Source organism: Uloborus diversus, chromosome 3 (genome assembly GCF_026930045.1).
Source record: "Uloborus diversus isolate 005 chromosome 3, Udiv.v.3.1, whole genome shotgun sequence".
Lineage (NCBI taxonomy): Eukaryota > Metazoa > Arthropoda > Arachnida > Araneae > Uloboridae > Uloborus > Uloborus diversus.
In genome coordinates this window covers 127,356,537-127,383,297 of record NC_072733.1, presented here as the reverse complement: position 1 = coordinate 127,383,297, position 26,761 = coordinate 127,356,537, and the positions used below count along the sequence as shown (strand labels likewise).

The 26,761-nt window shown below is 34.3% G+C and overlaps 1 protein-coding gene across 1 annotated transcript in view; it reads right to left on the bottom strand.

The window, feature by feature from the left end:
- Positions 1–26,761, bottom strand: part of LOC129218936 (trafficking protein particle complex subunit 9-like) — a 215,376-nt gene that overhangs the window by 97,150 nt on the left and 91,465 nt on the right. The window contains 2 exon segments of the mRNA XM_054853256.1: positions 20,380–20,642; positions 24,183–24,942. Of these exon segments, the coding sequence (XP_054709231.1) occupies positions 20,380–20,642; positions 24,183–24,942 (1,023 nt within the window).

The window sequence follows — 26,761 nt, the reverse complement described above, 5'->3', positions numbered from 1 at the left end:
CAAATTACTAACAAAAGTACAGTGCAAAATATTGAAAACCTGCACTAAGGTCACTTAGTTTTAGGGTATTCAATGAAATTAAAAAGAGTCACATGACTACTCTGTAGCAATTCTTAAGTGTATACCAACATCAAAACATCAAGTAGTGTCGAAGCTTTGGCAGAATGAGATCAATACGCAAACTTTTTGACTACTTCACAAATACAGTAATGATTCAATTGTTTGCTGTAGAGATTTATGAAGCAATTTCAGAAAGCAAAGCCTTGAAGAAGAGAGATAAAGGTTGTTAAAGTGTAAAGTGCAAGCAGAAAAATTTCCCTAAGCTCACTTTCTTTCTTGGAAGTAAGAAAGCAAATATTATATTTTTGTGTCTGACCACTTTCAAAATATTACTTTCGATCGAAAATGATATCTTTCAAGAAATTTTGTACATTAAGCCTCTTAGGTCTTTTAAATTTATTATTTTACTCTATTTTTGCCCTTTTTATGATTAATATATTCAGAATAATAAAAAATCAACTTTTAAAATAAATCTTTTGAATGTTGTCGTCATGTGCCAGCTAGGCTGGCAATTTGGGATGCGCTGCATCACTTTTCCAACTGTACCAGAATTTGGTGTGAAGTGTGACTTCCACAGTACACACATGCCATAAGACACCGTTTATAGGGTAGGCAACTATTTACAGCCCAACAACACATTCACACAAAGAAAGGACAAGGACAAGAGAGAGTTGATACTTCCATGCCCTAGCCGGAATTTGAACCCAGGACCTCCCCATCGCAGTCAGGCTGCTTTGACCACTAGACAAAGCGGGCAGCAAATCTTTTTAATAAAATGCTATTCACATTTTCTATGGATTTTTTTTTTCTATAACTTTAACTAATTCCAGATTTGAAGTATCTAAATGATTAAGTTTTCATTTAAATATAAAAAATCGCTCATAATGTTTTATTTTAAATAGCGAATATTCGGTTGGTACTCGGTATACTGCCTACTTGGCTGACAAACCACATATTCGGTTCGATCGAATATTTTGATATTCAGCAACCAAACAGTACACAAATTTAAACATCCGACGGTTGATAAAAAATGCATATTTTTTTACAATGATTGAAATTTTTTCGAATAGTACCATTGTTTAACTAATATTATCACAATCAAAGTAACTTTAAGAGAAAAGGCTCAGATGTTAGATTTAAATTTTGTTGCTTTTCAATTTTAAACCTTATGACACATACCATTAACCTACTATCTACAAATACATTTAAATATATCTAAAACAGTAACCAATAATTTAAAAAAAAACTTTACATTGAGTGTTCATTAGAGCTGGGCGATACACTAATATACCATCATATATCAATATATATCTACTACCGCGATAACGATATTTAGATTTCTATCCGACTGATATATTGTTTGAAAAAAAAATACGGGACTTAATTACGGAGAAATTAAAATACCGACCTAAAAATACATAATCTTTCAAAGCTCTGTGTAATGGGCGAGTATTTGAAATTTCAAGACATTTTCTGCATTTTTCAAACAGTTACTTAATTTTGAATTATTGCAAAAGTGAAAAAATCAGAAGGCCGCCAAAGGTAAATGTGGGCCCCTTTGTCAGTTTGGTCTCCGGATCCCTTCCCCCTATAAAGTTTTCAAAATTTATACTACTGCAGTTCAGAGAGGGCCCCTTCCAAGGACCACGCCCCTAGTTTCTGACAAAGTTGACATGACCTCTCGTGGGCCCCTAAATGTGAATGTGTATTGGTTCTAATTTTTCTCTGTGCATAAAAGGGAAGGAATGTAGTTTCTCTCTATCCTCACCATACAACAAAAATATTCATTTGGAAATTGTTCACGAAATTGAGAGTGAGGGGGAAGCACCTGGCATCAAATGCCTGCATATATCACTTTCTCTCCCCTCCCTTTGATCAGAAGCACTAAGTACAATAACTTACAGTAGATGCGCGGCATCGGTATAATTGCCCCACCCCGAAAAGAGTAAGAGTCTTTCAAAAAAAATTTTAATGTTCAGAAATGCTGCATTGCCATAAACACAGCACATAAAAATGATGAGCAACTCCTCGATATTGATGATATAACAGAGTTGAAAATACCCATTAAAAAGAAAAAAAATACATATTTGCTTGTGGCTCTATCCCCCAACTTTTAAAAATGTGAAGAAATAAAAACGGAATCTCCCATTTAAATTGATTTCCGATTTTTCTCCAAAAATCAAGAACGTTTTGCCCATCCAGGTTTTGCCACTTTTTTTTTTTTGCAAGGAAAGAAAATGAAATTTAATAAATTTTATAATCATGTTTACAATTTAGAATGAACAATAATCATATTTGTGGACGAAAAGAGTTAGTTTTCGCGATTATTTTTGAAGTGGTCCGTTTTTGCGAATTTCTGTTATCTCTCGAATTTATTTTGTACTAACATTAATAAAATATGTACAGTGTACAACTTTTTCATTTTTTGCTTCCTTATGTTCCTTTTAAGGTTTTACATTGCCTTTCTGTTTAAATAGAGCTCCATTTCACTTGTAATCATACAAACAATTCGCGAATAGGAAATTCGCCTTTTCCCGAACTTTTTGAACAGTCGGCCGTTTACTTTAACTAAAGCTTGTAATTGACGGGTAAATAATATATAATTGCATCAGAATGTGCCAGTATCTTTTTTTTTTTTTACTTTCGTTAAAACAGAAGGATGAAGCGGGGCGATAAAAAGAAAAGTCAATCGTAAACGCCGCAACGGCAAAAAAGTTACTTACGAAAATTTAAATTTTAAACATGCAAACGCCACAGCGTTCTTGTTCTTTCCAGAAATTAATGTAGTCAGTCAATGAAAATCTCAGGATATGCTTGCTTCTTTTGCTTTTCAAAATTGAAACATGTAGAAAATTATCGGTGCGGCATTATAAAAATAAGAACCAATGCATAATTAAAAGTGCTATACTAAAGAAAGAAAAAGTAGGAAAAAAAAAGGAAAAAGTAGGAAAATAAGGAGAGAGATCTGAAAAGTAGGAAAAAGTAGGAAACATAGGAACTCTTCGGGGTCTGCTTTTACGAATCCAGTTTTCGTCGGATTTTTGCCAAATTTGGATCAGCAATTCTTTGATGCTTAGGAATTTTCATAGGGAATTTTTCACCTACCGATGAGGGAGGGGGTGGGGTGCGAAAACACCCCATGGAGGTTTTCCTTATGCGAATCCAGTTTACGTCGGATTTTTGCAAAACTTTGTTAAGAGGTCCCTTGATACTCAAGAATTCACATATAGGGCATTTTTCGTTTGCAATCGGACCTCCCCCCCTCCAACCGGGGGTTTCCTTTTTCAAATCCAGTTTTCGTTGGATCTTTGCAAAATTTGGCACAGCGGCTCTTTGATTGTCAGGAATTTTCATAGGGGTTTTAGCCTACCCATGAGGAAAGGGGAGTGTGTGAATACACCCCACAAGGGTTTTTCCTTATGCAAATCCAGTTTTTGTCGGATTTTGTTCCAAACATAGCGCAGCGTTCCTTTGATACTCAGGAATTCACATAAGTTATTTTTCATCAAAATGAGGTGTATAGAGACCACTTTGAGGAGTTTCGCCTGAAAATCCAGAATGATTACAAAAAAATCCAATGATGTCTAAATTTAAATTTTGAGTCATAAAATTGTGCTTTCTACACATTGACGGAAATGTTAATGCTATTTTTTCCTTCTTTTTTAAACCTGAATGTTAAACATGCGTCACTAGACGAAACTTTTATTTTTAATGTTGACCGTGCAACGTCGGGTAATGCAGCTAGTGACATATAAGTTAAAGGTATATTTCATAGTTCTGAGTGCTTAATGGGTGTATGGTATGATAGTTTCAAAAATTTATAGCTGCATTCTTTAAAGATTTATTATTAGTATTTTACTTAATGTTACTCAACTTCGAAGTATAAGGTCTTAAAGCAAGAGCTATCAAATGACTAAAAGTAAACTATTTAAGACCTCAATATGAAATATAGTTCAAAGTACATTCAAATTATTGAGAATGCTCAAATTGAAACATTAAAACAAACTATTGAATTGAATATTTAAAACTTTTTCGTTGCAAAGCACTTTTGTCATGCATTGAGCTATACCATTTGCATGCCCTCCCCCCCCCCCCCTCTCCAGAAAAGTTTTGAATTTGAGAAATAATTGTATTTATTATATTTGGAAATGTTTTGTTGTTTTTCGACATATTATGCTCTAAACTATAACCTTTGCACTCCCCCTCCCCCCAAGAAGACATCAATATATTGAAAATATCGATATTTGGAGAGCGAAATATTGCGGTATTAAAATTCTGATATCCCCCAGTCCTAGTGTTCATAAATATGTAAAGTCGATTACCATATTTTCTGGTATAAACACAATTTTTCTTGCTCAGAGACATAAGTGCGGCAAATAACTTGGTGCGGCTTGTAAATACACTACTGGCCATTAAAATTGCTACACCAGGAGGAAATGCAGATAACAAAATGATATTTATTGGACACATATATTATGTTAGAAATAAAAAATGATTAAATTTTCAAGAAATTTGGGTGGATAGATCCTGAGAAATCAGTACCCAAAACAACCACCTCTGGCAGTAATAACAGCAGTTATACGCCTGGGCATTGAGTCAAACAGAGATTGGATTGCATGTACAGGTACAGATGCCCATGCAGCTTCAACACGATGCCACAGTTCATCAACCGTAGTGACTGGCGTTTGGTGACGAGCCAGTCGCTCGGCAACCATTGACCAGACGTTTTCGATTGGTGAAAGATCTGGAGAACGTGCTGGCCAGGGCAACAGCCGAACATGTTCCGTATCAAGGAAGGTCCGTACAATACGGGCAACATGCGGTCGGGCATTATCCTGCTGAAACGTAGGGTTTCGCAGGGCTCGAATAAAGGGTAGAGCCACGGGTCGTAAAACATCAAAAATGTAACGTGCACTGTTCAAAGTGCCGTCAATGCGAACAAGAGGTGACCGAGACGTGTATCCAATGGCGCCCCATACCATCACGCCAGGTGATGGGCCAGTATGATGATGACGAATGCACGCTGCCAGTGTGCGTTCACCACGATGCCGCCAAACACGGATGCGACCATCATGATGCTGTACACAGAACCTGGATTCATCTGAAAAGATGACGTCTCACCATTCGTGCGCCCAGGCTCGTCGTTGATCACACCATTGAAGGCGCTCCTGTCTATGACGCAGCGTCAAGGGAAGCCGCAGCCATGGTCTCCGAGCTGAGAGTCCATGCTGCTGCAAACGTCTTCGAACTGTTCGTGCAGACACTTGTTGTCTTCCAAACGAGCCCGTTTCTTGACTCACGGCTCGTGACGTGGTTGCACGATCCATTAAAGCCATGCGGATAATATGCCTGTCTTCTCGGCTGCTAGTGATAGGTGGCCTTTGAGATCCCGCACGGCGTTCCGTATTACCGTCCTGAACCCATCGATTCCATAATCTGCTAACAGTCATTGGATCTCGACCGACGCGAGCAGCAATACTGCGATAAGATAAACCGCAATCCCGGTAGGCTACAATTCGACCTTTATCAAAGTCAGAAACGTGCTGGTACGCATTTCTCCTTCTTACACGAGGCATCACAACAATTTTCCAACACGCAGCAACGTTCAAACTGAATTAGCACGTGGGAAAATGTCTGTACAATTTCCTTATTTAAACACATTGTAGGTGTCGCTGCGGGCGCGTGCGCTGTCTAAATGCGCTGAAAAGCTAATCATTTGCATATCACATCATCTTCTTCCTGTCGTTTAAATTTCATGTCTGTACTATGTCGCCTTCTTGGTGTAGCAATTTTAATGGCCAGTAGTGTAGTAATTTGAAAATTAGTTTGATCTAGTTAGAAAAATAATTTAACAAAGTTTTATGTTTCATGATTTAATAATTAAAATCATGAAACATAAAACTATGTGCAATGGAAGTTTAGGCAGTGCACTTTCAGCAGCAGAAAACTACCATCATGTGATCAACCTATCTATCATATCAACGGGTTGTCCTTTCTGAGAACGACATAGGTGCTATGTGACATTGTATCTAGCATCTAGTAAAATCTGAGTGAAAATTATCACTTTTGGCAACAATTGAACTTTCTGTAACTTCATGTCGTCCCCATCTAAGCTTTGATTCCAGTAAGGTAGTCTTGATTTTGTGCTATCATTTTTACAACGTTTTCTGTCAGTTCTATGTGCTGAATTTATATGGCAAAGTTTAAATTGAATGCTGTCGCCTTAGCAAAGGTGAACAGTAACAGGCAAACAGTAAGGGAGTTGAATATGGATGAAAAACATATAAGGGCAGAGGAAGCAGGAGAAAGTGACATTGCAAGCACCGCAAAAAAAAAGCGTGCTCAAAGCTATGTTCCTACTGCTAAGTGGCAAGTCTTGGGGAAAAAAAGCTGTGCGAAGGATCGAGAACCAAAGAAAAAACTGCTGTTAATTATCTAGTTTTAATCAGGATAAAAGCGAAGCAGATGGCGGCAGAGAAAGGTTTTGACGATTTTAGAGGTTACCTTTTTGGTGCTATCAGTTTTTCAAATGGAATAAGCTCAGCATGAGAGCCTGGACAACAGCTGGCCAGGGCTTACCCAATGACTGGGAAGAAAAGAAAGATTCCTTTTTAAAGTTCGTAAAAGAAGAGATTGAAAGGCATGACTTCAAATCAACAGACATAGGGGATATGGATGAGTTCCTTATGTCATTTGACATGCCTGTATCTCGTAAAGACGATTTTGTCGGTGTGAAGTTTGTCCCTATTGTGACAATAGGGAACAAAAAAGTTTCACAGTGGTACTATCTTGCTTAGCCTCGGGAGTTAAATTACCTGAGATGGTGATATTTAAGAGGAAGACAATTCTGAAAGAGAACTTTCCGAAGGCGATAATAGTACTGTTAAATGAAAAAGGCTGGCTGAACCAGGATGTTATGTAGAAGTGGGCACAAAAATGCTGCCAAAAACAGCCCAAATTCTTTTTCCAGAAAAATTGTCTGCTCAACATGGACTTGATGAAGACGCATATTTCTGAAACACAAAGAAATGTTTCGCGTCTGAAAAATTAAGACTTGCTATTGTGCCTCGTGGATTGACAAAATTATTTACAACCATTGGACCTGTCAATCAATCGTGCATTCAAAGCTCATGTGCGTCGCTACTGGGAGCCATAGATGTCGGCCAAAAACCATACATTCACAAAAGGGGGTCGGATGCGTAAAGCAACTTTCAGCAATGTTCCTGAGTGTATTGTCAATGCGCATAGTAAAATTCTGAAAGATATGATTCAGAAGGCCTTTCAAAAGGCTGAAATAATCATTGCCAATGGAGTTGTCTCAACTCCTGTGTCTTCAGAGGATGAAAATAGTGATTCAGATTATGATGAGCCTTTGCTGCATGAAACTTTAGAAATGTTGCAAACCTACTGCAACGATGATTTTGAAGGGTTTTCGGATGCGTAAAATTTGTACATTGTGTTCCATTTGTTCACAGTGTTCCTTCTGTGTATAGTTTTTTTTTCTTTTTATAAATAAATAATATTAATTGCTGCTGTATGTTTAATAATTTTGTATTACAAGGTAAGTGTTCATGTAATGTTTCATTTTATGTTTATTGCTATATATTTTCCAAATTAAGACCTCTACTTTCATGATCTTGCTTCTGTGATAATTTTTAAATAGTGCAGCTTTATTTTTGGTGCAGTGTTAAACTTGCTTTCTAAATAAAAATAAATACTTGCCTACAGTGATACGATGCGGTAATATAACTGGAAAATACGGTAAGTGCTTTTTTTTTAATATGGAGTTGAGGGAAAAAATATATCATTTCAAAAATTATTAAAAAAAGAAAAAAATGATTAATAATATATGTTAAAGGAAATGCTTGGACATTAAATTTTCCAGTGTTTTTATTTCTGAAGTTTTATACAATATGAAATACTAAATATTGTTTAAGTGATCTAATTAAATTAATCATTATAATCATAGTTTAATTACAGTAAATTAAGGTGCAAGATTATTAGGCATTGTACAAGATTATTTATAACATACTACTATGATTATCAGCTGTCAAACAAATATCAAGAAAGACACTAATTGTCAATTAAAGTAGAATTTCAGATGAACATAAAACAAATTACTCATGTACTATATTAATTTGATTTTGCCTTACGAATGATTTTTTTTTAAATTTATTTTAACTAAATAATCATACTTTTAATGTTAAATGGAAATTTTATTACATTTCACAAAATACACAAACTGTTTTCTACTTTAAGGCTGTTCCGGTAGAAAAACATGCTAAACTTGACTCTTTGGAAACAGCGACAAAAAAAAAATCTAATCGCCGGATTGCAATGAAACTTTTTACTATATCAGATGAATGTGTAAAGAACAACGTGCATGAAGTAAATTGCTGCTGAGTTACCTACATTTATCACAAAATGATATTAAAAAGTACTTTTTGTCAAATATGAAATATTTCTCTTACACACATTCATGAAAAATCCTCTAAACACAGAGATTTGAGATTTTTTTCTCTGAACCATAGAAACAATGTAGACGCATTGCAATTGAAATATTTTGTAAATATCATTAAAAAAAATTTCAATGCTCACGTGTTCTGAAACTTACTCGATTCTGTCCACTAATCTTATAGTTGCCTAAAGTGCTAATAGATGCCGTCAAAAACTCGAATAAGTAAGGATACTTAAAATTAAGGTCTATTTTATTAATAGCTCGGCTTTTTTCTCATTTTTATGCTAATAAATGATTCCATATGGACCATAAACTTTCTGTAACAAGTTTCATTCCTTCATATTCTTCATAAATCAGTTTAGATTTTTTTTCTCTAAAACCAATTGTTCGTGATCACATGGGGATCCCGCCGGACAAATATCGCCATCAGTTAGTTTTGCAGATGGAACTAGATTTTTGCGAAAAAGTGAGGCTTTCCATGCGTGTGCCTGAAGTGATGGCCAGTGGTATCGGATGTCAGTGCTTGTAGCTTCTGCTCGAGGCGGCAGTGATTGTAGTCGAGGAAAGAGAAAGGGGGGAGGGAGGACGTCCCCGTGTGTATTTTTCGTGTTATTAGAAATAGGTGGGTGAACAAGGAGTGGAGGGTTGGCCAACAAGTGCTCGCCACAGAATCTTTCCTAATCCGCAATGAATATCTTTCTAAATTGACGCAACAGAGATCATTAAAATTTCATGATATTTTATTTCAACAACGATTTTAACTATTTTTCAAGAAGTAATATTTTCTAATGTCAACAAAGGACAAAGATGTTCTGAAAATAGTTCTTATTTAATAAAAAACCTTGCTGAATCCATTTGCGCAGGTGTGACATTTTTGTGCATGTATTTGCCCTTTATAACAAAGAGCAAAGTATTATGTATGATAATATGATATGAACTTTCAAAAAAAAAAAATTTGAACTTGAAAAATAAAGATTTTTACATATTGTGTGTGTACGCGTAATACGCTCAAATCATTACCTTGTAGACACGAAACTTTTTTTAGAAAGTAGGTACTTCGTATATTATGTAACGTTTAATGGTTTTTATATTTGAATGTATCGAAATTTTAAGACAAAGCTTAAAATTCTGGGAATAAATTGCAAATACAAGCATAAAAATGTCAAATTTGTGCAAATGGATTAAGTAAATCTTCATCTCAATTTTAACAGAATAAGTAAACATTATATTGATAAGCGTTTATTTAAATTGCACAAGAAGTATTATAGTGTGATCCGCGAGTTACTGACCATCAGCCAGTGACTGGAACTAACTTGTAACAAAGGTTTTGATTGGACATTATGAAGGTTACGTACGATATACTTACAGAGACATCTAGAAGTTTTCAAGGAAGTCACTTTTCTTACTGGTGCAAATTGTTATCAGATAAAATGTTGAATCGCCCTTTTCTAGGTTAAATTTAATTTTACAGGTTCATTTACTGAGATATGCTGATCAATGCTTATTCTAAGTGAAGGAAAAAAAATGCATTTAATAACTATCCATTTATGCTGTTTGTTATTGAAGGTTGGTCGATTACATGCTGTTTGTACGCGTTCGCTTAGAGGGCGCTGCCACATCCCTTGCGATCCCTCGCGACTGAACTTTGACAATCCGGGGTCAGTTGGTTTCTCCTCTGAGATGAGGAAGGTGTTGTTCTTGGCCGCTGAGGCGGAAAATGTTTGTTACTCTCATCAATAATGTACTCATATCATATATCTAAGTTCAAATTAAATAACATAAAAACTAATGCTCTTCCACTATTTACTGCTTCGTGAAGTTATTGCACATGCATTGATCTAAAAAGCTCTCAACGCCAGTAATTGACAAACACGATCTACCTGTAGTAATGACATAGTTAAATGTTAGTTTTAAAGCTTTTTTCTTTATACCAAAGTAATTACAAACATTTTTATGCTAAAGATATGAATGTGTATAGTACAACTTTTATTGAGAAAAAAATATTTTAACCATTAATTGACTATCTTGGCTAATTACTAATGCTCCAGATCAGCGGTTCCCAACCAGCATGTTGCGACTTCCAAGGGAGTCGCGAAGAATTTCTTATAAGGGAACACATTCAAAAACATATCATTAAACAGTTTAAAAACTAAAATATGTAGAGAAAAATTGAATCATTTTAGAGAAGCATCACTACTTGAGCGTAGTGGCGAATTTAAAGAGTCTGATGATCCCTCAGCATTATTACATTTTGGTTTACGGACTTGCATCCTACAAATTGCCGCGAAAGAGTCGAAAAAACCTCCCTATAACATTATCTAAAATTGTCTGAAAGTTCGTTTTTGGAACTTCAATATCGAATATTTTTTGTGAGACAGTCTCTTAACCCCAACCCTCATCCTGAAAGATGTCATGTAATTGCGTTTTCAGGACTTAATTTTGGAAATATTTCGAGAAGTTCCTAGAACCCTATCCCATTCCCTAAAAATAGCAAAGAAATGGATTTTTAAGCTTTCAGTTTCGGAAAAATTTCACAGGAGTGCCTTCTACTCCTTTTGTATAGTTAAAGACCGTACAAACATTCCTTTTCAGGATTTAAATTTAAAAAAAAATTCCGGGTGAGGGTCTCTGATCGTTTTGCCTTGCCATCAAAGATAATCTGCTATTCTATTTCTGAAACTTAAATTTCCAAAGTTTCCTTCATATTACCCCCAATCATTTCTCCCCCCCCCCTCCCCAAACACTAAAACTTGATTAAAATACGTTTTGGGGACTTTAATTCCGGAGAAATTCCGGGGGAGAGGCTACCTATCCAAACATTTGCCTAATATTTACGAAGATGGTTTAGCATTTTTAGAACCTCAAATTCAAAAACTCACCAGGGAAACGTTATTCGAACCCAGGGGCACACCCAGAATTATTTTCTGGAAGGGGATAGAAGTTACGCTCATTTAAGTTACTAAAGCACCCCCTCCTTCCGAAAACAAGTACGTCTACAATATATTACCTGCACTTCATCGTTAACATTTGAAATATGAAAAACGAAATAGAAAAAAATGATATCATTCCTTTTTTTTTCCTCAATGCACACGACCTCCGACAAAAGGAAACTAAATTTCTACCACAGAGCCACGAGGGCACTGAAAAAGGCCTAATGAGTGAAACATCATTGCTTATTGCGGTCACGTTGCTCAACGTCTTATGTTAGTCAAAATCTACATTCTTTGAGATTGGTAAATAGCAAGTAACGTGATTCTTTGCTACGTTTGAAATTCATTCGTTCGAATTATTTACACGCACAAATATAAGGTATATTTTTATTAATTATTTTTACTGTGTTTATTAATATATTTTTAGATGATAAATATAAATAGATCTAAGTTTAGTGATATTTTTATGTTTCATTATTATTATTATTTTTTTTTTTTATTGGCAGTTTCTTTCAGATTAAGAGTTACAAGTTATTATCATAATTTTTAACTTTCAACGCTTTTCTACGGTGATTTTGAATGATTCTAAGCGTATTTAAACAAGATTATTTTAGATATATGTTGTTGCAACACTTGTTTCTTGAAGTAAAAATTATTTGAAACTGATTTTTTAAGAACGTCAATCAGAGATGCTGTCAATATTTTACAAGGCTTCAAATACCTACGAAAAAGAAGAGACATGTTTTCTATCACCACACTTGAGAATTAAGATGATTTGGATCTATGTTGAATAAGAGATATATCTAACATTACAAAGCTGATGGGAAAGTCAGCATGTTTAGTTTTGAATGAAATTCTTCATTTGTTTTAATGATTATTCTTTAAAATGTTACATGTATTTAGTTTTGTTTCTATTTGGAAGGCATTCATTCACAACTAAAATGTGTAAGGTGATGATGTAAGAGGAATCAATTTTTAAGAGAACACTCTCGAATCTTCTCTTGCACAAGAATATTCTCCATAAGATTATTGCCAAGAATTTTACAACTCTAGCCTTCAACATAAAATTAAACGATAAGGGCTTAATATTTCGAAGTTTAGTATTTTCTCTAAGACATAGAACAAATCAAAAATTTTCAGAAGGAAAACGATTGAAATGTTAACATAATTTCCAGTGAAGTACATGGTTTATTTATTAAAGATTGTTTTTAAAAAATTAACATTTTATTTTTTATTCCACTCTATAACTGAAAGGCTTCAAACAAAGTAGAAACAAAAGCTGTGGGCCACAACCGTAGCTTTGTATAAACACAAGGTTGACACTCATTTTTGAAAAAAAAAAAAAAAAAACCTGTGTTTCCCCTTTATGAAAATGCAACGTTACAAATGAGCAAACATTGATTATGTGAAAAAGAACATTAATATCTTGATAATTTCATACCTATGTATCTGTGTAAATTACTTGTAAAAATTCAAACATTTTAAATTACCCGCTATATAATCATTATATGTATCACTTCTCAGATTTGTAATTCAATTTAGTTGTAGTTTCTATCATAATGAGTTATATTTCAATAAATAACAATTTCATTAAATTTATTAACATAGCACTAAACTTCTTACGCAGTAGTTGATTTTTTCTTTCTCTTACATTGGTTAAAACATAGAGCAAACGTCTCAAACCGTCTAATGAGAAAAACTTGCAATTTGTTTTAAAGCTTTTAATTATAAATTTTGGAGTTCCATGAAAAAATATCCATGCCCCCTCCTCTCCCTCTCTCTCATTTGGCAAGTGCAAATATGACTTATAAAACTGCAGAATGTGAATGAAACTTCCAAAAAAAATGTGAATTTCATTTTAAAGAGTTTGAAGTTTTCTTTCTTTTTTTTTCTTGCCGATCATGAAAATTGATTTCGTTTTAACTAATCAAGGTGTTGTACTCATTCTTAAGTAACAATTCAAGGATTTGTTTCAAGTTTTGAAAAATTACTAGCTTTGCTTATGATTTTTAGTTTCGAGATTTATTTTCAGTTTTGTAATCAATTTTTATCAGTAAATTTTAAAACATATGTTCAGATTGTCTAATGTATCATATTTCTGGGGTTCGGATTACTGGTTTCTATTGTAAATGAATCGGTTTTCTTTAATATAATGCTTTACAATACATAAAAAACATTTCTCAAATGATCTCTTGAGAAATGCTAAAGACTTCGATCAGTTAAAGTTATGTTTAAATAAAATCAAAGTTTTAAAAGTTATTAAAATTAGGATGTTCAGAGACATTTTGATGGCTTTTTATGCATTAGTATGCATAAAGAACTCCGAAACGAAGATACAGTGGGTATTTTCTTTAAAAATAAAAAAGAAACGTAGTATTGGATTTTTCACCAAAAATGGCAGCCAGGGGGGTTTTTGTGGGGATTTTGAAATGTCTCCCCTTCTAAAAATGTTTGTTAGTACATTGTCAACATGCATACCAAGTTTCATGATTTTAGCACAAAATGCAGATTCCGGCTATATTTTCTACCACAGTCCCTCTACTATTGGACCTATAAGAGCAAAAGTTAAGCAGAACAATGAATATTGACCACTAATTTCATGCTCTTTAAATTAAATTATCTATAACATTCAAAATTCATGTTAAATAAAACTATAAAAAGATTTTGCTTTCATGATAGACATTTTAATGTTTACTTAAACAAATTAAAAAAAAAACTTTTAAGCAAAATTATTATTTTTTATTTTACTTTATATCTGAATTTTATTGCAATTTATTTATTTTTTGGTAGTTTATATATTTAGGCATTGATTTTTGCAACTTAAATTTTTAAAAAATAATATTTTCCCTGTATTTTCCAGGTTTTTGAGGAAATTTTCAAAATTCTCTGTTTTTTTTTTTTTTAATTTCCTGTGTTTTTCCTGTTTCTTCAAGTTTCCCTGTGGCGTGGCAACCCTAAAACAGTTTTAGTTTCTGTTCTGAAAACCAAAACTTTTGCTTGGAGATTTAGCGGTGACAATATGGTGAGAAAAAGAAAAGGGGGTGGGGTATTGCTAGTCAAATACTGCAAATTGGTTGGAAACTTGAATAGCACAGCAAAACATGGGTTTTGTCTTCCAAAGTGCTTGAATGACTATCAGCAGAATGAAATCTTTGGTTGGCATGAAAAAATATATAGAGAGAATTACTTCTTTGACCAAAAAAAAAAAAAAAATGCCATAGAATTGGCACTAGTACTGCATTATAATTCAGAAAGAAATAAAAAGATTTTTTTCTAACACGAATATCAGGACAAAACGCTAGAAACCAGGACCACACATGGAAAAAAAAAAATAATTCAAACCTGAATATCATAAATATGAAGACAAATATGACACCTGAATTTTTTTTCTTGGTTTTGTCTGTACCGTACCCTGGTTTACTTAGTACTATAACTTGTGTAAAAAAATTTGGCTTGAATTAAAAAGAGGTAGAAAGGTAAAACAGAGTAATCCTATCAAGTTAAGTGTAAAGGAAACTTTTACCATGGATTATATCAGGACCATAGAAGAGAAAGGACAAATCCTGAAATTGGGTGCTGGGAAATCAAGTTGAAAGTTTTGCAAGTACTTTAAGGTAGCCAGTGGCGGATCCAGACTATGGATTTGGGAGGGGAACTTTTTTGCAGTTATGTGTATGTTTTATGTAAAAATATTCATTAAAAAAAACACCATAAAAACTTAGTCTCATCCTCTGCTTGTTCACGCTTTCTATCAAAAACATTTTTATGCATTTCAAATTCTGCTACTACAATCCTCAGATAATAATTTTAAAAAGCGTTTTGTTCATTGTTGTATTTTTAAGGGCTTAAAGAAAATAATATTTGCATTGCAGCAGTGGTACAACGAGAAAATAATTTTAGAAGGGGCACTCTTAAAATTTCCGCCATCTGACAGGGGGATCCGGAGGTTCTCCCCCGGAAAATTTTTGAAATTGTAGTTTTACGAACTCAGGTTTTGACGGTCTCTGATGTTACGGAGAGGAAATTTTCGGCGGGTATTCTGCGGAAATTTTTAAGAATTGAAATTTTGAAAACACTATTATAGGCGATATTTGTTGACGGTAGAGAAAGAAATGGGACTTTTTGGGGCAGCCCTCGATCGATTGTGTGGTAAAATAGATCTAAATCGATCACCCCTCTGCCCAATTTTTTTGAAATTGAAGTTCCAAAAATGCAGTTACAGACAAACTTTGATGATGTTACGAGCAGTGGGGTTCTGGGGCGGTCCCCAAAAAATAATTTGAAACTGAAGTCCTAGAAAACGAAGTTTTTAAGTGATATTCAATGATGGAGGATTTAAACGCTCTACCCTTTAAATTATCGAAATTAATTTTTTCATTTTCTGATTTCCTACGGGAGCAATCGGGCCCTCGTCCGGAAATTTTTCGTAATTGACGTCTTAAAAACGTGAGTAGACCATATTATTTTGTTAGCATCAGGTGTTCGGCAATTTTTCGAAATTGAAGCTCAAAAAAAAAAAAATCTTAAACGATTTTTGATGTTGTTAGAATGCGAGGTGTTAGGTAGTTCTTCCCTGGAAACTTTTCGCAATTGAAGCCCTAAATACGAGATTTGAGACGCTCTTTAAAGATTTTGGTGGGGGAAGTGGACTTCCGATGCGTAGCATTAAAAGAAGTAGGAGGTGTGTTATGTAACTTTCTGATCAATTTTCCGCCACGATTGAAAATTTTTATTTCAAGGTTCTTTTCAAAAGAAATTTAGATTTTTTCGCGACATTCTTTTTTCCCCTTATTAATATATCTTCGATTTCCAAGGTACGTTCTACTCTTCCCTTTAAGTGTAAGAAATGTTTTTGAACATGGAAACCCCTCCTATGAAAAACATGGGAGGGGGCACGGGCAATGTGTTTGTTCTCCCTGGTTGCGCCACTGAACTGCAGAAGTTTTAAAAATAATGATCAACTCTACACCAAATAAATTTTGATAACTCTACACCAAATATATACAAAACACAGTTTAAACAGATTTGTGATCAAAAAGAATCATTTTAAAAGATTACTAGAAAACAAATAGTACTACAAAAAGCAAATAAAGCAATTAGGAAGATTAGAAATGGCCCTAAAGTGGATAAAGGGAATTAAGACTAGGAAGCTGTATTGTGCCATACCGATGAGCGATGAGCCTTTAAAATTAAGTACGATGAAAAATATTTAATCAGACCACGAACTCGAATTTACTTCTTGTAGCCTTATAACTTTTAGTATAACTAAAAAAGGCCATTCCACGGAAAACGGTAATTTTGTCCCGCACGTGACGCTTCATATATTTCATAAAAAATAATAATTTAAAAGGATGATGAACAAACTTTTGTTGCTTAAGAAATCACTAGCGCATGTGTGACTTTTAAGCGAAGACTTTCTTCAAAAATTATTTCTTTTTTATGAAATATAGGAACTGTCACGAGCGGGACAAAATAACCATTTTCAATGGAATGGGCATATACTTTTTTTTTTCAATGGTTTAAATAATTATTTCTATGAGACATGTTTCCTTTACGTTGGAACCATAGCCTTCAAAATCTAAAATTTGTTTCGTTATTTCTGTATTAATAGAGCAAAAATATTAACTTATTCATAAGCAAGTTACCAGAGGTTGACTTTGGATGTCTCGCACGTGACGCATGTAAATAAATTTTATTTTAAATAACAAAAGTAATTAATAAAAATATAATTGCGTCAGTAGTATCTTTGTATCAAATGTAAAGATTAAAAAAATTGCTTACCCCTGTTTCATTAAAATATTAGGAGATATGACGAAATGTTAATGAAATTTAAGCGTATTTTTCTCCCGCACGTGATGGTGGAATGGCCCATAATCATGACAGATGCATTTAGTTTTTGTATTTTTAACTCCTAACCTCCTATCTTAACATTCTTGCAGTACCAGATGTTCAATTTTTCAGAATCGGAGCAAAACCTAAAACCTGCCACCCTTACCCATCTTCCTTTAAATATTAGACCGAGATCCAACAAAAATCAACAGAAATATGGTAAATTTGCCCCCCCCCCCCTCCAAAAGTTGCTACCCGGGAAATTAGGGAGAGGGCAAAGGGTATCAGCTATGTACAAAAAGTAAGCCATCGGTACCGGCTTGCTGCTGCCTGAATATTCTTGAATTCATATAGGTATGATTAATTCCCTCCAAGCTATGTTAACAAACAGAAAAAATTAATCCTTAAAGTGTCTACATCTGGTGGTTTTACCCTACTCTGTTTTCTAAGCAGTTTTAGGTTTACGTGGGATTTTCAGTTTTGGAGATGGACATTCCCCCAGTTCCCCTCTTTGAATCCGCTCTTTCTCTCACCTCGCTTTTCCCTGCACCTTTCTTCAAGTTTTATAAAGCAGAAGAATTTTCCTGCACTCTGTTTTAAAAATTTTTAGGGACACATGAGATTTTTGGGGGAGGGGAACATTCCCCCAGTTCCCCTCCATGGATCCTCCTTTGCTATTATCTGATCATTTTTCATGGAGTCTTTCTTCAAGTTCTATAAAACAGAATTTTCCTGCTTTCTTTTCTAAAATTGTTTAGCTACACATAAGATTTGGGGGGGGGGGGACATTCACCCAGTTCCCCACCGTGCATCTAACTGCCTCTGGTATTGTGATTGCTTCTCCTGGGGCCTTTCTTGAAGTTCAAGTTCTATAAAACAGAATTTTCCTTTCTTGAAGTTCAAGTTCTATAAAACAGAATTTTCCTGCTATGTTCTAAAAATTTTTAGCTACACATGAGACCATGAGACAATGTTCCCCTCCCTTTAAAATCGGGGAGGGGAACATCCCTCCAGTTCCCCTACGTAGATCCCCTTTTGCTGTTGTCTAATTGCTTTTCCTGGTGCCTTAGTTCAAGTCTTGAAAAACGTAAAAATTTGCCTATACTCTGTTTCCTGAACAGTTTTAGGCACATTTGGAATTTTGTTTTCTGTGAACGGGGAGGGGAGGGGGACATCTACGTGGTTCTTCTCTGTAGAGAACCACTTTTTAGCCTACTTTCCCAGTAAAAATCAGAGAAAGAAGAAAAAAGCACGAAAGAAGGCTTAATGCATCTTAAAAATATCATGAAAAACAAAAAAAAAGTCAAAAATAAATAAAATAGTTAGATAAATATTGAAAAATTAAAAATTGGAAAGTAGGGTATTGAGATGGGGAAAAATGTCTGTCGGTCTGTCTGTCTGTCTGTCTGTCCCCCCCCCCCCTAATAACTTTTGAATGAATAGTCCGATTCGAACAAATTTTTTTTTGTTAGAAAGATCTCGGCGAGGACATCTCATTCCCATAATTCATTTTTTGATTTGAACAATTTTTCGTTTAATTTTGAATAGTTCAAAAAAACTTAACATTAGCGCCTACGGGGAAATTCAAATCAAAAATAAATCTTGAACTTAGAAGCGAAGTGGCTCCAAACAAACTTTGTAGGGAAAAGCTTTTGATGAAAAACATGTATCGAAAATATCTTTTTGATTTGAACAAGTTTTCGTTCAATTTTGAACAGTTCAAATCTCTTAACATTAGCGCCTAAGGGGAAACTGAAAGTCAATATAGATTCCGAACTTAAAGGAGGATTTACTTCAAACAAACTTTGTTGGAAATAGCTCTTGACGACCTACTCCTGACTCCGACTCCGAGAATTTAGGGGCACCTGACTCCGACTCTGACTCCTGTGCCCGACAATTAATCGGACTCCGACTCCCCGACTTGACTTTGACTCTGATTTCGTAGCTTTGGCAAACATTAATACACGGAGGACAAATGACTGACTCCGATTCTAGGATATTCGACTCCGACTCCGATTTTGGTAGGTGCATTAATTCATTTAAAAATTTTTTTTTTGGCAACAGGGGAAAAAGAAACGATTTTTTTTTATATGATGTATTTATTTTAATGAACTTATTATTATTATTTTTTCGTTTTGAAAGCTGTTAAAGATTTTTTTTTTAATGGAAAGAAGTGTATTAGCTGCTTTGTTTAAAAAGTACTGCTATTTTATTTGTTCGTTTTTTTTTAAAGAAAAGTAAGGAATATTTTATTCCTAGAAATCAGCTTAAAATATTAAAAAATATATGTTTGAAAAAATTTGCGGTTTTAGCTATTTTTGAGAATATTGATCAGGTAGAAAGTAGTATGGGTATACGGGAAAGTAGGCTCGTCTAGTTCTAGACAGAACTTCTTGTTAATTCTCTCCTCGCTTTTCCTGAAACCTTTCTTCAAGTTCAAGTTTTAAGAAACGATAGAATTTTCCTTTATTCTGTTCTGAAAAATTTAGGTACACTTGAGGTTTTGGAGGGGGAACGTTCCCCCAGTTCCCCTCCCGTGGATCCGCGCCTGAAGGTAGCAAGGGTGAATCAGTTCCCAAGGAAGAACAAGGGCAAACATGAGTGCTTTCTAGTGAAAAATAATGCTGGAAGCAAGTCTCTGACCTGTGGTTTTCCATTGCTTATCTCCTCTAGGAAAATCAGACTGAGTTTTTCATAGAAGATGGTACCATTCTTTTTACCTAGAAATTGTGAGAACACGACAGGTGAACTAGTGCAAAAAGTAACATCTATGTGTGGTCTAGACCTGCCTAATGCTGGGATGAAAAGTTAAAAAATGTCTATTTTTGGAATTTCCCCTTTGTCACTAAAGATTTTTGATACATACATTCAGAATCCATACTGAATCAGCTGCTTTAAATATAATTGTAAGATCTTGTCAAATTCATACATTGCATGGAAGAGTTATACAACTTGGCAACTTTTTTTTTCTTTTTCACGATCTACTAGTGGAGTGGATATCCCACATAAAAATATCCTACACTTATAAATTAGCAGAAACATCTAGTAACATATTTAGAAAAAACATCAATACTACATCAACTAAAACAAACTGCAACTCACCATTTTTTACTTTACCAGCATGAATGCCAAGAGGAACAGATGAATTTCTCTGCAAAGGAGCATTATGTTCAGGACACATCAAGACAGTAGAAGCTGCACATTGTCCTTCAAATGCAGCACCTAGCCACAACCAATCTTGACAGGCTTTAAGGAGCTCAACAGAAGTTGTATAAAATGATAGAGCTTCCAATGTTAATCCAGCTTGCAATGCCAAGTCTCCAATATATTTTTTCATTCGACCAATGCAGCGTCTTTTATAAACTCTATGAAAAACGAATACATAGTAGAATAAGAGAAACAAAAAGTAATATTAAAAAATTTTTGCCCTCTTCAATATATACTAGGGGTTTGCCATCTGCTATAGTTGCTGCACTCACTAAGTAGATTATGACTACTTTTGTATTTGGGGAAGGACTAGGCGATACAGTCGACTTGCAATAACTCTAGGGGCAACTGAAACCTTATGTCATTAACACATTCTTCAAACGTTTGTAACAATCATCAAATGCTGGAAATTGGCTATAGATACAAAATTTCAAGCTCTTCATATCATTTGTCCCACTAACATTCCTTATGAATTGAATCCCAGGCAAAAACTAATTTCTGTAATATCTGCCTTTTATGCATCAAAACACCCTGGTTTCACATTACATTTTTCATGCATAATTTAAATACAAATACAATACAAATACAAATGTGACGACCAGCAACAGGCTCTGGGCCCAGCTAGGCTGGTCCTAATCAATTAATTAGTCCCCAATGAAGATCAATGGCCCTCTTAAAGCTATCCACTCCCTTGCTCATTACCGCCTCTTCCGGTAAGCTATTCCAAGTGCCCACGACCCGGCTAAAGTAATAGTTTTTCCTGATTTCCAAGTTAGCCTGAGATTTAAATAGCTTAAAACAATAACCCCTTGTCCTGCTTTCCCCGCAAAAATTTAATCCATTTACATCTTTCATTTTGATAAATTTAAATAACTGAATCATGTCCCCTCTGACTCTCCTTTGCTCCAGGCTATACATGTTAAGCCTATTAAGTCTGGTATCATAATCTAAATCTGAGAGTCCCTTTACTAATTTAGTTACCTTTCTTTGAACCCTTTCCAATACAAAAATATCTTTCTTCAGATAAGGCGACCAAAACTGAACAGCATACTCCAAATGAGGTCTTACTAAACTCCTATATAAAGGCAGAAGAACTTTCTTAGATTTGTTTGAAATAGATCTATTGATGAACCCAAGCATTTTGTTGGCTTTGTTACTAGCAATACTGCACTGTTGACTAAACTTGAAGTCCTGATTTATAAAGACACCCAGATCCATAACATTTTCTGCCTGATTTATGACTGAACCCTGTAAACGATATCTCATACGCTTATTTCCATGGCCTAAGTGTAGCACTTGACATTTCCCTACATTAACTGCCATACCCCATTTATCTGCCCACTTAGTAATGTGATCTAAATCCTCTTGCAGCTGTTTTACTTGTTCTTCATTTTCGACAATCCCCATAACTTTTACATCGTCAGCAAAACAATTCATGCTTCCAGAAATATTTTCATTGATGTCATTCATAAATATAATAAACAAAAGAGGCCCTAAAACTGATCCCTGAGGAACCCCACTTAAAACATCACTCCAACATCACTCCACTTAAAACATCATCTCACATTTCTTTGATAAAGCAGCTGCTTCCCAAAAGGGCACCTTTTTTCATGCTCAGTAGTGTTGATTTTCAGCTGTTTTTGCTCAAAGAATATAGAAAACCTCATATTGGCTCTGCTTTCTGGCTTTATGGTTGATAATACTGTGAACTTAGCAGTTATCATGGCTAACCTTGGCAAAAAAAAAAATTCTGTACAGGATGAAGTTGAACTTGCTTGGAAATCAAGAAGTGGTAAATGCCAATCTTACTTTTTAAAATCTACTGAACCACTATGGGATCATCCACAAATGATGTGATGCTTTGAGGGGGAAAGGGGTTCATGAAATTATAACAGTTTGTGAAAAGAAAAGGCCAGAAATGTGACTTTTTGGTTGAGATTTAAAAAAAAAAAAAAAAAATGTAATAATATTTTAATGTAATATAGTGAAAAGAGAAGTGACAAGGGGATGGGTTAAAGTCAAGTATGACAAAGGGGAACACTAAACGAAAGTGCAACATCATTTATGAACAGCCCCAATCCTGGTAGAATCATAACTCTAAGGCAGCTATCTATATTTTGAACTTTTTTTTTTTGTTTGTTTGAGGGGTGTTTAAACATGTTTCGTCTGCAATAGTTGACAGAAAAATCGAGGCATTTTTTACAATATCCAAAAACTTGAAACAAAAAAAAAAATTTTTTTTTGGATGAATTAAAAAAAAAAAAATGTATAGTATTTTTTATTACTTAATACAACAACATAATATTAGTTTATTTTACCTTAATTTCTAATGAAAATGTAGAATCAAGATGTTAATTATAGAAGAAATTTAGCAAGTTAGGACTTTTTTTTTTTTGAAAAATCAGATTTAGCAAACCTGTCATTATAGCAATCTCTAAACACGTGTTCTTGATGCAAAACAGGTGACATTATTTTTGACTTTTAAGTCAACAGTTATGAACCTTTAGAACCAATAAGAATTTCACGAAAAATATAAGAGGTGGTGTGAAAAAGTGTAAATTGTACAATGAAATGACATCTAGTGATGCTTGTAAACTTTCATTTTTGAAAATGAGAAAATCATGAGAATTCCCATCACCAATCCACAATGTGGTCAGCATTCATTATAATAGGGTTCAACTGTATTATGAAGAACTCTGAAGATAAGTATGTTATAATGTGATAATTAATCCTCTTAGCAGGAAGACCACGCCCATTAAATATTGATCTCCGCAGACCAACTCGAATGTGCTTCGTCTTTCCGCCAGGCAGGGCCGGATACAGGATGGGGGTCATGGGAGTCGTGATCCTCCTCCCCCAAATTCTCAACACTATTATACACCCACATTGTGTTCAAACAACCTAAGAATTAAATGTAAACAATTGTAGTAATCTTTTAAAATCATTTTTAATTTAAGAGTAAACATTTGAAATACTTCTTTTCATTGCTTATGAAATTTATTAGTAAAGTTTTTGCCCAATTAAGTGCCTTATTCCTGGGCGATTCGGTGCTTTTTATTGACACCCAAGCAGTTTCAAAAAATGTTTGCCCCCAAACTGTACGTTTGTTGGCAGGAGAGGAAGGGAGGGGGGCATCATTTCTCAGCATGCCCCCTTCCCCAAAGGATTGTCTGTATCTGCCCCTGCTACCAGTTGGGTTTGAAAGCATTTCAACACAATATGAACAATGCCCAAAAAATATTGTTAAAAGCTTACTTTAATCTTAAATATTGCATCCAGGGCTGCCAAGAGTCAAGGCGGGAGGGCCCCTTGTCAGTTTAGCTTCCAAGTCCCTTCCTCCTAACAAAACTTATTTAACTTAAACTACTATGAGTTTGAACTGGGCCCTTCAAAGCCTGGGCCCTTAGTTTCCAACTAAGTTGCGATTGCCCCTCGTCTGGCCTGATTGCACCTGAATTCAGATTTGACATTCTTAAAACAGCAAAGTAACAGTGAAGCTCCTCTTGAAAAACTCTCCTAAAAGCTATCACCTATCATTTGCAAACTTACCACAATTTTCAACAACAAAAAAAAAGTTTGCAATATGGGGGAGAGGTTTGTAATGTGCTCTCACTATTGCAGACAAATGTTTCTGCTCTTTGAGAGTCTATTCAAGAGCAACTTCACAGTAAATTGCTAAAATATTAAATGTTGCATACCTAGTATCAGTATCAATTCCAACAAAGCTCTTTTTTTCAAATGGAGCAGTTAATAATGATATTTTATCTTGCTTTTCAAATGAACGATCCAAACGTTTTGATTCAAGAACCCAAAAAAGCGAGCTTGCAAATTCTTTAATATCATGTTCAATCTGTTCATAGTTATCGGCACTTGGATAAATGATGCATTGTATTCTTCTAGAATTCACAGTTGAAGGAATTATAATTTTTTTAGAATTCGATGGAGAGTTTCCTTCAGCAGCAGAATTTAATGATGAGCTACTATTGCTACACACATAGTTAAAGTTATGTTCTGCTAAATTATTATTACAAGAAAAATCAGTCTTACAATTTTCAGAAATATTTACATTTGGCAATGAAAAGAAATCTTCATTATAGCTTAATTCAGAAGTAAAATCTTTGCAGCTATCAATATCTGGTGTATTATTATCGGGTGAACTAGAGTTTTCAGATAGACTGTTCTCATTTTCATTACTAATATGGCTTTTTGGCACAGGTTCAACAGTATTTTTAAACACTTCATTTTGACTGTTCTCTAAAACAGGTGATTGAATAGAGTCGACAAATGATGTTTGGTCTTCAAATGGAAACTTGCTTGGATCAATGGCTTCGGATGGGGAATTGCTATCACTTCCAAAGGCAAGGCAACGAGAATCAAATACAGAATTGCAATATTTTTCTTGCAGAGCATTATGCTCCTTACACAGCTCTTGGACATTGCTTTCAAGTTCATATTTTCCTAGAAATTACAAAAATAAATTTGTGATTTCAATGTTTCCAAGTGTTTAAATGAACACAGACAAAAAAAAATCAATATACAAGATAAAGCTGGAAAATAAAAACATTAGAGACAAAATGGTCAGAACAAAAGGAAGATTTAAAAATGCAAGAATTAAGTTAACCACTTATTCAATATACCAACAACTGAATAACACAAAATGTATACACATAGGACTCAAAGGATTTTTATCTGATTCAGATTGAAAGTGTTGCACAAGAGCCCAACTAGTTGAAACAATAACATAGAGTCAAATAACCTACTTTTTACTGTACACAGTCAATGAATTTATACAACAGAGGAGAATTTCAGTCCACTCCCGATCATCCACAAACAGTCCACAAACAACTGCAGTCACACTTCGAAAAATAAAATTAAAAAATGCAGATGGTTTCCTGAATGTAGTCAAATGCACTCATTTTAACTTAGCAAGTACAAAATCTATTTTTGAGGTCACAATTTCTCTCTTCTTTCTCCCTTCGAATGACATCAAAACCTAACTAGTTGAAACCTGAATTTTACATCTACATTTTTTACCGGCGTAAATGAATAACCAAACCAGTTTTGCTTGAAAAAAATTTCCCTTTTCTCCACCCATTTATATGTCTTTGGAATAACCTAACTTGATCTCGTTCAGTTAACCTGTTTCCATAATTTGCTTACATATGTCTGTAATTTGTTTGGAGTAATGAACAATTCTTTTTTAGCTTTTATGTACATTTTTCACATCCCTATTATTGTTTTCAACTAAAGTGTACATGTAAGTGAGTGTTGTGGATTTTTTTAGCTACTGTATAATGCTAGTATTGTTTTTACATATTTTGCGGATTAGCAGCAAAAATTCGCTTATATCCAGTTGCCGTGCAAGAAAGCTGTGCAAATAATTGGGAATATACTGTACTTAGAAATAAAGCAATGTATAATCAAGAGAAAGAGGGAAGGGGTATATCCGGGAATGTTTTTTAAAACAAACATCAATTTTAGACTATCTCCGAGAAGTAAGAGACTGTAAAGATGAGAGGAAACTGATACAGGAAGAGATATAAGCTGCTGATGAACTTTCCTATAAAATCCTTATTTAAGTAACAAAATCTCTTAATCTTAATAGACATGTAACGGAGCATCTAAGAAATAACCTTTCCATCTCATCAAAAACAACCCTGTTGTAAAAATTTCCCCGCCAAGAAAACCTCTCTGTTGCAAAGAAAACTTCTTGGATAATAAAATTCTATATTTTAAATTACATTGTTTTCGAGTTATTTTACAACTTCGCAATAAATTCTATTACAGTTTCTTTATTTGACAGATTATTCAACATTTTCATGAAGGTTTCTTTAAACGTTTTATAGCTTGAGGGCTATTTTAATCTAGCTTTTCACTTTTTTTTTTAATTACATTTTTTCTTAAATCGTGGATTATTTTACGTTTTATGGGATAATTTTAATTGTTTGGTGATTTATCTTTTTCTTGATAGAAGTCTTTGTCTTGTTTAATTCCTAGTTTTGTTTAAAAGTTCATTTAAAAAACGAAATAACGCATGTTATCACCAAGCAAAAAATAAATAAATAAATAAGCCATTAAATATTTTAAATTTGAATGTGTCAGATCTATACAACTTTACTCGATGTCAGATCGCGGATATCCCAAATTTGCCATAGCGAATGCACATGTTGCGCGCGGACTAAGCTCATTAAAAGTCTTGCTTAAATTAATTGCAAACATTTTTTCATCTAACAAATTACTGCAAAGCACGGATATCCACACACGTATTTCATATATT